Source organism: Scardinius erythrophthalmus (assembly GCF_964197995.2).
Source record: "Scardinius erythrophthalmus genome assembly, chromosome: 2".
Taxonomy (NCBI): Eukaryota; Metazoa; Chordata; class Actinopteri; order Cypriniformes; family Leuciscidae; genus Scardinius; species Scardinius erythrophthalmus.
In genome coordinates, this window is record NC_138222.1 from 23,841,956 (window position 1) to 23,857,561 (window position 15,606).

Consider the following 15,606-nt stretch of genomic DNA (forward strand, 5'->3'; position numbering starts at 1 on the left):
GACCTCAAACAGGTGCATCTAATTTAGGATAATAAATGGAGTGGTGGTGGACATTTTAAAGGCAGACTAACAGGTCTTTGAGGGTCAGAATTCTAGCTGATAGACAGGTGTTCAAATACTTATTTGCAGCTGTATCATACAAATAAATAGTTAAAAAATCAAATATTGTGATATCTGAATTTTTTTTTTTTAGATTATGTCTCTCACAGTGGACATGCACCTACGATGACAATTTCAGACCCCTCCATGATTTCCAAGTGGGAGAACTTGCAAAATAGCAGGGTGTTCAAATACTTATTTTCCTCACTGTAAGTGGACACATACAAAAGTAAAAATATCACAGATTCTTTTTTTATATTTCTTTTTTCTGTATGACCATAAATGACGGAGTAATTTAAATTTATAGTGCTACAATGTGAAGAAAATCCAGCAAAACGCGCCGGCACGTTTGCCGACCTCAGAGGGTTAAAGGTGACCTATAGGGGTGTCCCTGACTAAGGATTTTCATAGTCGAATCAGAATCGTTAAGTCTTGTCTATAGGCGACTTGTGTGAAAGGCTCACTAATGACACTGATTTATTATGTGGATGTATAAGAGCACTCTCTTCCCGGTCACAGGGACTCTTATTTTAGCGGAACGCAGCTCATACGAAGGAGTGCTTCAGAGCGCAGTGCATGCGCGATCAAGTCTGGCATCAGCCGTCATCTTCAGCCAGAACGAGCCGTGAAATTCCCTTACTAAATGCAGTTATATGATCATTGTTATGTTCCTTTGAGTGTTTAAAGGTCCCGTTCTTCGTGGTCCCATGTTTCAAACTTTAGTTAGTGTGTAATGTTGTTGTTAGAGTATAAATAATATCTGTAAAATTATAAAGCTCAAAGTTCAATGCCAAGCGAGATATTTTATTTAACAGAAGTTAACTACATCGAACGGCCCGTTTGGACTACATCCCTCTACTTCCTTCTTTAATGACGTCATTAAAACCGTTTTTTGACTAACCTCCGCCCACAGGAATGCTCCCTCAACTCTACCGAAATTCGTTTATGTACTTGCGCACTTCTAATAACTTCCTGTGTTTACTCCTAAAAGAGTTTGCAGATTTTCTCTCAGACCTATTAGTTAACTTCGATAAAGCATTAATTGTTGGAGACTTTAATATCCATGTAGATAATCAAAATGATGCGTTAGGGGCTGCGTTTACAGATTTATTAAACTCCTTTGGGGTCAAGCAAAACATTACCGGACCGACTCATCGATTTAATCATACACTCGATTTAATTATATCACATGGAACCGATCCAACCGATATAGATATCATTCCACAAAGTGACGATGTCACTGACCATTACATGGTAACTTGCATATTACGTACTCCTGTAATATATCATGCTGCGCCGCGTTATCGATTAGGCAGAACAATCCTTCCATCCACCATAGATAATTTTTCAAACAGCTTATCGGATCTGTCTCAGCTGCTCAGTGAACCCAAACAAACAGATGAACTTGAGGAATTAACTAGCACTATGAGCACCATTCTCTCTGGATCATTGGATATTGTTGCGCCCATTAGATTAAAAAAGGTCAGAGAGAAAAGTAAAGCACCATGGTACAACAGTACTACGGTGTTCTAAAGAGAGAAACCCGTAATTTAGAGCGTAAATGGAAACAAACCAACTTAGAGGTCTTTAGAATCGCATGGAAAGACAGTATGTCACGTTATAAAAAGGCCCTAAAAGCGGCCAGGGCTGAGCATCTACGCAAACTAATAGAAAACAACCATAACAATCCTAAGTTCTTATTTAACACCGTGGCGAGACTAACAAATAAACAGATGTCTCCTGAACAAAGTATTCCATTACAGTTTAGTAGTAATGATTTCATGAAGTTCTTCACTGAGAAAAAAGAAAACATCATAACCACAATTGTAAACGTTCAATCCTCAATCGCGCCTTATAATTCAGCCTCAATTATCACGCCGCAAGAACAATTACAGTGCTTTTCAACTATAGAACAAAAAGAGTTAAATAAATTTATCATTTCCTCTAAAACAACAACATGTTTATTAGATCCCATACCAACTAAACTATTGAAAGAAGTGTTACCTGTAGTGGAAGAGCCTCTCCTCAATATTATTAACTCGTCTTTATCTTTAGGTTATGTTCCAAAAACATTTAAACTGGCAGTTATAAAACCTCTCATTAAGAAACCACAATTAGATCCGAATAATCTAGTAAATTATAGACCCATTTCAAATCTACCTTTTATGTCTAAAATACTAGAAAAAGTTGTGTCCGCTCAACTGGGCTCTTTCTTACAAGAAAATGACACCTATGAAAAGTTTCAGTCTGGATTCAGGCCGCATCATAGCACTGAAACTGCGCTCGTTAAAATCACAAATGATTTACTTTTAGCTTCTGACCAAGGCTGTATCTCAATATTAGTTTTACTTGATCTTAGTGCTGCGTTCGATACTATAGATCATACAATACTCTTAGATCGACTACAAAATTATACTGGTGTTCAAGGACAAGCATTAAGCTGGTTTAGATCGTATTTATCTGACCGCTACCATTTTGTTTATTTAAATGGAGAAAAATCTATCATAACTCCAGTAAACTATGGAGTGCCGCAGGGATCTGTGTTAGGCCCTCTATTATTCTCAATATATATGCTACCACTTGGAAATATTATAAGGAAACATGGAATTAGTTTCCATTGTTATGCTGATGACACTCAAATCTATATTTCATCACGGCCAGATGAAAACGCTAAATTATCCAAATTGACAGAGTGTGTTAAAGATATAAAAGATTGGATGACGCATAATTTTCTTTTATTAAATCCAGACAAGACAGAGGTACTACTTATCGGTTCAAAAAACCACCCACAAAACCTCTCACAATACAACTTTAACATAGTAGGATGTCCTGTTACTTCATCCTCTACAGTAAAAGACCTGGGTGTTATATTAGACTGCAACCTGTCTTTTGAAAATCATATTTCATATGTTACAAGAACAGCCTTTTTCCACCTTAGAAACATTGCTAAGCTACGTAATATGCTATCAGTTTCTGACGCAGAAAAGTTAGTTCATGCATTCATGACCTCGAGACTAGATTACTGTAATGCGTTATTAGCCGGTTGTCCTGCATCCTTAATAAACAAGCTACAGTTAGTCCAAAATGCCGCCGCTAGAGTTCTAACTAGATCAAGAAAATATGATCATATAACACCGATTTTATCATCCCTACATTGGTTACCTATAAAGTCCCGTATTAATTACAAGGTATTGCTACTGACTTATAAAGCCCTAAACGGCTTAGCTCCAGTCTATTTAACCGATCTTCTATCGCCCTATAATCCATCGCGCTCTTTAAGGTCACTAAATTCGAGGCTTTTGGTCATACCTAGGATATCTAGGTCCACCAAAGGAGGGAGAGCATTTTCACATTTAGCACCAAAACTCTGGAATAGTCTTCCGGATACTGTTCGTTGCTCAGACTCGCTCTCCCAGTTTAAAACTAGATTAAAGACGCATCTCTTCAGCCAGGCATTCATATAATACTTTTAATCCTACAGTTAAATCCGACCTCTAGTTCATAAACGCCAGAGGAGAACTGGCCCCCGACTGAGCCCGGGTTCTCCCAAGGTTTTTTTTTTCTCCATTAGGTCACCTGATGGAGTTTTTCGGTTCCTTGCCACTGTTGCCTTTGGCTTGCTCAGTTGGGGATATTTGGGGATATTTAATTAAATTAATCAATCAACGATACTATTGATCAGCATTACCGAACGTAGACGTTCCACTAGAAACAAACATTGATGTATTGTTCTAATTTATTACTGTGAAGCTGCTTTGATACAACCTGTGTTGTGAAAAGCGCTATATAAATAAACTTGACTTGACTTGACTTGACTTGACTCAGCTCTTACGGTGATTTTCTGAAGTAAAACTGACGCTTCATATTTTGTGTGATGTACAATAAACTTTATTAAACTCATCAGTATATGTATGATCATCATTCAGACAGCAGACTTGTAGGCTATTAATAAATAATGGATGCATACAAGCAGATGACAAATACGTTATAATAACCGTAATTAAACTACTAAACTATACCTGTTTCATCTCTATACAGCACTCTGACTCTGTAGGCATTATTGTCCGACTCGAACTGAACACCATTACTGAGAGTTTCTGATATTATCATCATTCCGTGAGATGAAATTGTCCTGAGAGACTGAGTGCGAGCTCATGAAGCTCCACCCCCTGTGTCGTCCAGCAGCAGCTTATTTGCATTTAAAGGGCACACACTAAAACAGCGCGTTTTTCTGAGCCCTAAAAAAATGACAATTTAAACACGCTGTAAAAAATTATCTGTTGGGTATTTTGAGCTGAAACTTCACATACACACTCTGGGGACATCAGAGACTTATTTTACATCTTGTGAAAAGGGGCATAATACGGGACCTTTAAAGTTGTGTGCGTCCAGAGAGAAAGTAAGTATTGTAAATTTCACTGTTACTCAAGCTGAGTTGATTGTTGTTTACTGAATAGAGATGTTAAAAGAGTGATGACACAAAATGGATGATAATGTGAAGTATAGCAGTATTTGAGTTCTCGTCCAGTACAGTGTAATCATGTAAGCTGTGTATTTTGTTTCATGTTCTGCTGTATTCAAAGGCAACATTGTGTTGATGTTTGGGGGAAACCAGTAGTTCCCCTTCGAGGGAACTCGCACTGCGTCGTCATCATGACGACACTTCGGGGAACGGCTTTAGCGTAGCGCGTCTGAAGCATGAATGAAATCTGTCCAATCCTGATTGGTGCTGCATCATGACGTAGTAGATGGCGGCATAACCGGAAGATACAAAGGGACGCTGGCACAAACACACGTTAGCTTTTTGCTCTTCAGCAAGCGCTCTGTGTGAAACTGTTTGTCCTATTTGGTGTTTTTTGTCCCATAAGAATTGTCCCAATTAAAGGGGTGGTTCGGGATTTTTGACATCGGACCTCATTTTTAAGTCAGCCTGGTTGTTATTCATCAGTGGAGACATTTTTTTTTTTTAATTATCCAGTCCTTATATTTGGATAGTTAGCCGATGCTAGGCTAGCGCGAGTCAATGGGAGATGTTAGCCAGCCATTAAAAACCGTTTTACCCACTCCACAGTGCACCAAACACAAATCAATTATAACACTAGACTATCGATGCAAATGTCCGTTGAGAGAATAATGTTAGAAATCAAACTTACCTTTCATCACATTGCATTAGTTATAATTTGTTCCCTGTAATCATAAGCCTTGTCTACAGCAGCAGCGGAGTGATATTGATTACCTAGGCAACCGAGTGAGCCGGTACACACATGTACTACACACACTGTAGTGCGCTTCTGTTCTGTGTTTACTTTTTGCCGCATTACTAACCGGAGCAAAGTAAAATTCCGCAGCTGCTGAGAAACTAGTTCCTTTGGGATCATTGATATGAAAGGTAAGTTTGATTTCTAACATTATTCTCTCAACGGACATTTGCATCGATAGTCTAGTGTTATAATTGATTTGCGTTTGGTGCACTGTGGAGTGGGTAAAACGGTTTTTAATGGCTGGCTAACATCTACCATTGACTCGCGCTAGCCTAGCATCGGCTAACTATCCAAATATAAGGACTGGATAATTTAAAAAAAAAATGTCTCCACTGATGAATAACAACCAGGCTGACTTAAAAATGAGGTCCGATGTCAAAAATCCCGAACCACCCCTTTAAAGGTCTGCATTGCAATACAGAATCTATAGTGGCTCGGATCTCGCGTTTGCCGAGGCAGCGCGTAGATTACGGCTACTCTGGAATAAAGATTCTGTGACTGTTCTCGCGTTTGCCGAGGCAGCGCGTAGATTAAGGTCTGCATTGCAATACAGAATCTATAGTAGCTCGGATCTCGCGTTTGCCGAGGCAGCGCGCAGATTACGGGGCTACTCTGCAATAAAGATTCTGTGTGGGTGCGAGACATGCACAGTCAGCTCCTGAGGGTGCTGGCTGTGTGTTCATTGAGAAATATCTCGACGCACACAGCCGTGCGTTTTGGGTGTTTCAGCCTCGCGCCCGTTGACTTTCTTCTCAAGAGATGAAAGCCAAATATATTGTGAACAACTCGAATCTCGCGTTTGCCCAGGCAGCGCGTAGATTACGAGTCTGCTATAAAAGGGACACACGCGATCTGTGAAATAATACTGTTATAAATATCTCGGCGCGCGTGCATAGATGTTTCAACCTCGCCAATCATCAGTTGCCTGGAAATGCTGGCGGTCTACAAAGCTCTGAGGAGCTTTTTCCCGGACCTCCCTGGCAACCATGTCCTGATACGCTCGGACAACACATCGGTAGTCGCGTATCTGAATCATCAGGGGGGTCTGAGGTCGCGCCTTCTATGCAGACTGGCACACCAGATCCTTCTGTGGTCCCAGGGGAAACTGTCTCTCTCAGAGCGATGTATGTCCCCGGGGACCAAAATCAGGGAGCAGACATCCTGTTGAGGCAGGGGCTGAGGCCCAGGGAGTGGCGACTCCACCCCGAGGTGGTGGAGGCCATGTGCGTGAGATTCGGCCCAGTGGAAGTGGATCTGTTCGCGTCTCAAGAGACGTCCCACTGCCCACTGTGGTTCTCTCTCAGGTATCCAGCTCCGCTGGGGCTGGATGCCATAATGCAGATGTGGCCGAGGCTGCGTCTGTACGCATTTCCCCCGATCGCTCTGCTCCCGGGAGTCTTGGAGCGGGTCCGCCGGGAGGGGATCAGCCTACTTTTAGTAGCACCCCGCTGGCCGACCCGGGTATGGTTCTCAGACATTGTAGGACTGCTGGACGGCCTCCCGTGGCAGGTCCCTCTGAGGAGGGATCTGCTGTCGCAGGCAGGGGGCACAATATTTCACCCCCGGCCAGAGCTGTGGAACCTCTGGGTCTGGCCCCTGAGGGGGCTCGGTACCTAGAGGCTGGCCTGTCAGCAGGTGTTGTCGAGACCCTACTCAGCTCCAGGGCTCCTTCCACCAGGAGACTGTACAGCCTGAAGTGGAATGTGTTCCACTTGGTGTAGAGAGCGTGAGGTGGACCCAGTTAACTGCCCAGTGGCTTCAGTGCTGGAGTTTCTCCAAGATCGTTTCTCCGCCGGTCTTACCCCATCCACACTTAAGGTGTATGTGGCTGCCATTGGGGCTTTCCACTTGCCTGTAGGTGATGGGCCCTTGGGAAAGCACCATCTGGTCGTACGTTTCCTTTGTGGGGCTCGGAGGATGAGGCCTGCGGCTCGCTCCAGAGTCCCAACTTGGGACCTGGCAGTGGTACTTGAAGGGTTGGCTGAGGCCCCCTTCGAGCCACTGGAGTCGGCTAAGGCAAAGAACCTGACCCTTAAGGTGGCCTTTCTCCTTGCTATCACCTCTCTGAGAAGAGTGGGGGATCTCCAGGCCTTGGCTATAATGCCAACTTGCCTGGAGTTTGCCCCCGGCGGAGTTAAGGCCATCTTACATCCTAGGCCAGGCTATGTGCCCAAGGTGCCGTCTAATGTGGCACGGCCAGTGGTTCTTTAGGCCTTCTATCCTCCACCTCACGTGACGGCGGAAGAGGGTAGACTTCACCTGCTCTGTCCAGTCAGAGCCCTGAGAGTGTACTTGGAGAAGTCTTCTCAGACCCCCGTAAGGCTTTCGTTCATCTTTGGAACACAAATTAAGATATTTTTGATGAAATCTGAGAGCTGGATCCCTCCTCCATAGTCTTCTATGGGATTGAAACTTGCTGGTCCAGAAAAGTTATTAAAGACATTGTTAAAATAGTCCAAGTGACTACAGTGGCTCAACCACAAGTTTATCAAGCGACGAGAATACTTTTTGTGCGCAAAAAACAACAAAAATAACGACTTTATTCAACTATTCATTTTCATCTGTGTGGGCCTGAAAGAATTCACGTAGTGTAACAGCGCAGCGCATCTGGGTTGTACGTCACCGCGCAGGCTCGCTATTGGCTGACTCTGGTCATGTGTGTGATGCGTGTGATGTACAACAGCGCTGCGCTGTTACACTACGTGAATTCATACTAAAGTATAGTAGGCTAGCTCGACCTTCCCTCCTCCTCATCTCGCGGCGCCATCTGTGGGACACCCTTAGCATGTTAGCCAGGGTTTGAAGTGCCAAATGGCTTTAAACAATTAACAAATAAACAAAATTTTTTGGGGATTTCCTAATCGATTTATTTCAAGCACGGATTGCTTCTGACGGCACTGAACAAACTTGTGGCGCCATCTGCGGGACACCCTTAGCACATAAGCAAGGGTTCGAAGTGCCAAATGCGAATACAAATCGGCGTTGAAATGGTGTTACTCGCCAGTTGCAACTTTTTCATGAATTTTGACCATGCATGGTTTGAGAATGTGAGATGCTTAGTGCGATCATCAAATCACAACGGTTGTGATGTAATTATATAAATATATAGTCTGACAGGCTGCTGAGCACAGCAGTTTCTATTCACATTAAATAATACTCTGCAAGTGCTCTGTTTGTGTTTGAGGCGCTTATAATTTGCATTTGTGAATGCAATATGTGCCTTTCATCTTCCCAAATTCATAAATAAGAATCGTTTATAAATCTGCTGTCAACAAAGAGAAGCGTTAATAAATAAAAATAAAAGCTCAATGGTTTAATGCTTGAAAGCAAAGAAATTAAAACAAAAATAAATGTTAGTATTGTAATTACGGGCCAATATTACTGTAGCCCCTATTGTATCCATTAGTTTTCCGCACTATTATTATAATTGGTGGGGGAAAAATAACTTTTTGTTGCTATTTAAATGTAGTGCTATGTGCACTATGTAAATAACATCTATCGTTATTTGCACTTTGTGCTGCCACAAAAGCTGCTGCCTTTTATGTTGCTGCATCCTTTTAATGCTTTGGTTCTTCAAAATGTTTCCTCATGTTTAACTAAAGAAAGTTGACGATAGTGAATGAGTAGATAATAAATTAAGACATTTAAGACATTTAACTATTGTTTCTGAACTTAACATAAATGTCAAAGACTTTGAATACTATACATAAAATAATTTTAACTAGAAATGAGAGTTTTATTCTGGTTTACATCACAAATTTCAGCATAAAACAGCTAACATAGCAAGAATTTATTATGTAAATATTTGCAATATCATTAAATATCACACAGCACAAGCACATTTTGACACATTCCAAGCTGTCTTTGGAGTGTTTGTTCTTGATGAGAGACAGAATTGGCTTAACAGCATCCTCTACTGGTTGTTTTGAATACTCTCAACATTTGTCTCACAGGACATAGGGTGCTTCTCAAATGGAAGGCTGTGTCCTAGTAAGGCTGCATATCTTGGCTACTACATCATCAAGTGCAGCCGAAGGCCATCTCAATTTGAAGGTTCCTTGGAAGGCAGTCTTTGTTTCACATCCTTCATTCGGCTCATTTTCAAGGATGCATTCTTTGCGTCCTTTATTCACCCACAATCTTTTGCACAAATTCCAATTCACAAAAAAAAGAACTGATGGAAAATGAGTCAGCACTGAGCTTGTCTGTAAGACAAAAATAATGTTTTATGAGATGAAGGCATACATGTTATTTTTTGTTTTGGTGTAAATGAATCACTTAACACACTAAACTGCCAATATTATAAGCCACTGGGAGACTACAGGCAGTTGTCATTCACTGTATTACATTAATATAAAGCCAGTTAATATAAAGATTTTCAATATAAAGTATTTTTCCAAAAGTAAACATGTTCTAGAAACATGTGATGTAGCCATGCGCAATTACTACACTGTTTCATTTTAGCTTTCAATGCTGAGGAAGACTCTTGCCTACAAGCCTCCGAAGGACTGGATTAGGAAGGACACAAACTCATGAGGCAGCCTTCTATTTGAGAAGCACCCATATTTGCTATTTGCCAGATGTTGTTTTATCTAAAGAATGAAGTTCAGGGGTCAAACGTCATAACAGGGCCCTAATAATTAAGAAAAAGGAGAAAGGTCATGGATTAACACTGGTTTGATTTGAACAGCCTTTTTATTATGAACCCCTGAACATTTATGCTACTAGTTTGAATCAAGGCAAACAGGAGTGCGATATCTAAGAGTGGGTGCAGCCATTTTTAACTTCCAGTCTCAGCTGCTTCCATTTACTTTAGCTGTACAAAAACAGTCTGTTATGCTGCTTAATTTTGCAAACTGGTATTTGTTATTATATTATTCTATTATTGTAATCATAAACAAATAGCTTTACTGTTTACTGCACTACCTATAGAGGCTACTGAATCAGAAGTCTTGCACATTCACTGCTTCATTCTGTTTTGAAAACTAGGGTGGATAACTTGTTCTTAGTTATTTTTTCCTCATAAATTCAATGGTGTAATGTATTTCCCTTCCTCCGGTAGAAAGTCTGATGCTGGGGACAGAGATGGATCTCCAGCTGGTGGAGGGTACAGTTGTGGCCTTGGAGAGTGCTCTGAAAATGTGGCTTCATGACCAGGGCGGAGACAGGGAACAACTGCACTTGTTGTTACCCGCTTCTCTCACAGCACAGGGTTCTACACCACATCCTGCCAACAACAGGCCAAGCCCAGGTATTTTAAGAATTTATTTCAGACTTAGATGTAGGTTTATCTACTAAAATATTTATTCGAAAATCTATTTCTTGCTGTACGCATCTGCAAAATGAATATTTTTGCGAAGCTTGTGTTGTGTATTGTGTGTCTGCTTATTATTTAAGTGTATGTGATGTTGCTTTTGCTCATGTCCCCCTCTGCAGTCTGTTTGAAGTGCGACATGCAGGAGAGACTTCTCAGTCCAGCCCTGCTTCCCAGCACTCCTGACCTTGGAGTGAAGACTGAGAACACGCAAGATTTCCAGCACCCAAACAAGAGTCTGGCCAATCCCTCGCCACAACGCCTACGAGTTGTCAAGTACAGTCTCATCTGTAGTTAGATTTTGTTTTAGGAGCTAAACTGTAAGCAAATGATATTAGATTAACCATTAACGCGACTTGTAAGATTTTATTTTGTTTATTTTATTAAGATTTTGCCACAGAGCTCCCAGAGTGCTGTGATGTTTAATATTGTAATATAAAACATCAAATACCTGGGAAAGTTCATAATAGTGGTTTTGATGGCTATTAATGTTCAGATATATTCAATAGGGACACAAAAACTCAGTATGTATGTGACCTCTGAAACATAGTTAATGTACAAGTATGACTGTGTGAGGGAAAAGAGGATAAAAAAATCTATGCAAAAGTCAATATGACAGAAACTGCACTGTTTGAGTCCTCTTTGAGTCCTCTGTCTCCAACACAGTCATACATTGTGTTCCCTTTGAGTGTTTTGCATATGATTTTCATGCACATGATGTCATTCTTCCTAGCACTGTGATACAATCATACCACTTGTCCCCACCTAGCCATTATGGGCCAATTTGACGTACACTTGCATAATTCCATTTCCGCTTACACTTTTTAAGAAATGGATACTCTTTTTCAGCAAGGATGCATTAAATTGGTCAAAAGTGACAGTAAAACATTTCTGAAGGATCATGTGACACTGGAGAAATGGCTGCTGAAAAGTCTTAAATTAAATTTCAAAATAAATTAAAATGAAATTTTTTTTGGAAATTGTAATAATATTTCACAATATTAGTATTTCACAATATTATTACTGTTTAACTGTATTTCTGATCAAATAAACGTAACCATGGTGGGAATAAGAGCAGACACACACAATTACACACATATATAAATAGATACACATATTAAAAAATAGGAGGAATCATAAATATTGCATTTTTGATTTAAATGGTTAAATGTTACTCTGATGAACTATTTTACACAGCATAACAGGTGTTTACATATATTCCACAAGATAAACTAACAATAACTGAATTAAACCAGTAACATACAGCAATATCAATATTATCAATAATTAAGAATTAGTATCATTTTATTTCCAGTACACCTTTAGATCTAGCTGTGTGTGTGTGTGTGTGTGTGTGTGTGTGTGTGTGTGTGTGTGTGTGTGTGTGTGTGTGTGTGTGTGTGTGTGTGTGTGACAGAGTTCTTCATGCCGATGGAGTTTGTCAGTCTGTGCTGTATGGACTGCCGCTCATCATCAGACCAACCTCATGCTGGCAGCTGGACTGGGATGAAATAGAAACAAACCACCAGACATTTCATGCTCTCTGCCACATACTTAAAGTCAGTGCTTGTGTGTGTGTGTGTGTGTGTGTGTCTTTGTGTTCATAGAGCACAGCTGTGTGATAATCTGTTATGTAAGGATGTAAAAATGTTGTAAAAAAAGAAAAGCTACACTATATATATATATATATATATATATATATATATATATATATATATATCTTTTTGTCAGACCCGTGACTGGTTCCTGTTGGTACGCTCAGAACCAGGGTCAGGATCAGGTTCTGGTGTGTTCTCCTACTATGTACTTCAGTCCTCTGGTTCTCTCTCTCTGCTGCTGAAACCTGTGCTGACACGAGAACTGATGCTCCCCTGCTGTATGCCTGTCTCAATGGAGGACCCACCACTTCCTGCACTCGCCACTGTGGAGGTGCCATTACATAAAGACAGACATCTCATGTATAGCCCTGACATAATGAAAAACACTGAATATCTCACATTCAACTTGAGTCAGTTAGAATCAACAACTGGTTATGTGAATTCTGTAATGAGTGCATTTACTAGTATTAAAGGGATAGTTAATCCAAAAATGACAATTCTGTCATCATTTACTCCAAATATGTGTGAATTGTTTTTCTTTAAAAGAAGAAATTTTGAAGAATGTTGGGGTCCAAACAACATTGGACACCACTTACTTTTATTGTATACAATGTTCAAAAGTCATACAAAATATCTTCTTTTGTGTTCCACAAAAGGTTTGAAATAACTAATATGATAATAGAATTGTTTCCCTTTAAGAGAGTTTACTAACCCTTCACAAAATAATGATGTTATACCTGATCACTGTGTCCAGAGCTCCCTAGAGCAGCTTGAGAAGGACCCTGTTTTTAACCCTCTCTGTCTGGACTCCAACCTTTACCTGCACCTGAGAATTAGAGGTTTGCTTACCCGCACATCACAACCATTTGGAGCACAAGGCCAGGGCCGAGGCCATCGCAGGGGCGCCAGTCGACCACCAGAGGGCTCCACACAGCGTCAGGTTAGAGGAGTAGAATGGAACAAAATGAGAAAGAGATACTGTATGTGCAACACAGAAACAAGTAGAAAATAAATAAAGATCTGTATTGTCTAGAATTTGAATGATCTGCAGTTTGCTATAACTAAACAGTTTTGGACAGTAAGTTAGAGTTGATAGCTGTAGAATTATTGGTATTATAATGAGTATTGAGTAACATGTTAATGTTCTAGGGAAATAGGGGAAATAGTTTTGCCATACCTCCATTATAAAAACATAATGACAAAATATGGCGTAAAACCTGATATTGTGCCAGTAGTGTTGGCTTAAGTTGACCTAAATAGATTAGATGTAATCAGGTTAAAGTAAAGAAGAGGCCTGTCTCAAACTTCAGCAACTTTTAAACTAAAATGTCAACATGGTGTCAACATGTTCAGCTCTAAATCTGACATTTTAGAAAACAAACTAAAATGCAAATAAATAGAGAGGAAATATCTTTCTATTAACCATCTATCAACAAAGACATCAACTATGGCAAATGGTTGAATTGAGAAATTCTTTGCGTGTGTGATGTTGGAAGGGGAAATTTATTGCCCCAGAGAGCAAAAACGAAACCAAGCACTGGCCTTATATTGAAACACCCACACAAAGGGGAAAGACAAAAAGAGTAAAGGGAGAATGAGAGAGATAAAGAGCAATACAAATAAATGGGTTCCTATTTTGAATCTGGCCACAATTCAACTCAACATGACCAATTTTCCAACCTCAAGCACTTTGTGATGTCACACATTATAAATAGAAGAAAGATATTTAGAAAATTCATAATATAGTCATTCTTCTAGTGCACTGAAAAACAGATGTAACAAGCGGATTTTATATTCTAAATAAAGCTTGTTAGTTCCATCAGTTGATAGGGAGTTTTGTGTCAAGCTTGATGAATTATATTCTGCACCATGATTTGAGATGAGCATGCAAGAGCATCTCGAGCTTCAGTGGAAAAGGAACATCCGACTGTTGGTTCAAAGAGTCACATGATCAATGTCGCAAATGTACTAATTTGATTAGTGACCTAGAAACATTTCCAATGCATTTCTTAATCATTTTTACATCATACTGTTCTTTGTTTCAAAATACTTTCAATTAGACTTGAACCAATCTTCTGTGCAATACAGGACATGTTTGCCTAAAAGGGCTAAAGCAGCGTATACAGAGAAGTGTTAGAAGTCACAATGACACTTAAAGCTCGGCTTGGAGAAGGTGGAGCAAAATAACATTTTCCATTCTTCCAGTTCTTTGCAAACAGAAACTTGGTTGAATCTTGAATAAGATTTTATTATATTTTAATACATTTTTTATGTGCAGCTAAACTTGAATCCTGTGGTAGAGAGTTTGACATGATCTGGCACTATGCCTGTTCTCAAATTTTTCCTGTTCTGTCATTTTTGGTTGCAGGGTCGGCAGTCTCAGAGCCGTGCACGAGCCACTGTGGCCCCTCTGCCGTCCATTCCTTTAAACAAGATGCCTCGCCCTTCACTGAACCTCAGCCACTCCCGACCCTGTGCCCCTGCCCTCTTTTTCCAGGACAGCTATGAGGAGGAAGACCCTCTGATCATTCAGTAAGGAGAGAGAGAGAGAGAGAGAGAGAGAGAGAGAGAGCAGAATACTTTCACTGTGAGAGGAAATCACACATTCACTCTCACACTGACTAACACTAACTGCTGTGCACAGGCAGAAATTTAGAGCAGTCGTTTCTAAACTCCCACAGACAGGATGTTACATACTTGCACATGACCGGATATATACTATTACATGTACAGCTAATTTGAAATGTATATGTGCTGTGCAAACTTGGTTTACTATTTAGAGAACACTACTGTTCTGTGCATCCCTGCTTCTCTCATCTTACACAAAGCACATTTTAAAAACTCAATATACTGTACACCTTCAGCTAGCTATACAGACAAAAATACAGCAGAAAAAAACAATGGATCTAATTATTCTTTAGAAAAGTTTTAAAATAAAACATGACAATTATTCCTTAGTTAATTCATTGGTTTTCAGAATACAATTTAATAGTGCAACACCACAGCTTCATTTATCTACTTACATTACTCCTCAAATTAAATAACCTCATTACTTCTCCTAATAAAAATGTCAGCAACTTTGAGACTGACACTGCAAAATCTGTCCTCATATCTCAAGACGCCCAGTATTCTAAAAAACAAGCTGTTTTGTTACACAAATGTTTGCAATTAAAACAGTCCTCATAGTAACAGCATGATTTCGCTCTTTTGGAGGAGTAATTAAACTAACCATCATGCCGTACCGTTTAACAAAGGCTGCACCACAACTTGGAAAATAGTTGTGAGCTGCTGAAAAGAAATAAAATACAAAACCACAGAATTGAAAAAGGACAAG

The 15,606-nt window shown here is 40.0% G+C and overlaps 1 protein-coding gene across 1 annotated transcript in view; it reads left to right on the forward strand.

Annotated features, from left to right (window-relative positions):
• m1ap (meiosis 1 associated protein) overlaps positions 1-14,808 on the forward strand; it is a gene marked incomplete at its 3' end in the record, with an annotated part of 62,166 nt that extends 47,358 nt beyond the window's left edge. The window contains exons 5-9 of the mRNA XM_081389467.1: positions 10,423-10,611; positions 10,797-10,950; positions 12,092-12,233; positions 12,406-12,603; positions 14,641-14,808. Of these exons, the coding sequence (XP_081245593.1) occupies positions 10,423-10,611; positions 10,797-10,950; positions 12,092-12,233; positions 12,406-12,603; positions 14,641-14,808 (851 nt within the window). The remainder of the gene's footprint in view (positions 1-10,422; positions 10,612-10,796; positions 10,951-12,091; positions 12,234-12,405; positions 12,604-14,640) is intronic.
• Between the last annotated feature and the right edge of the window lie 798 nt (positions 14,809-15,606).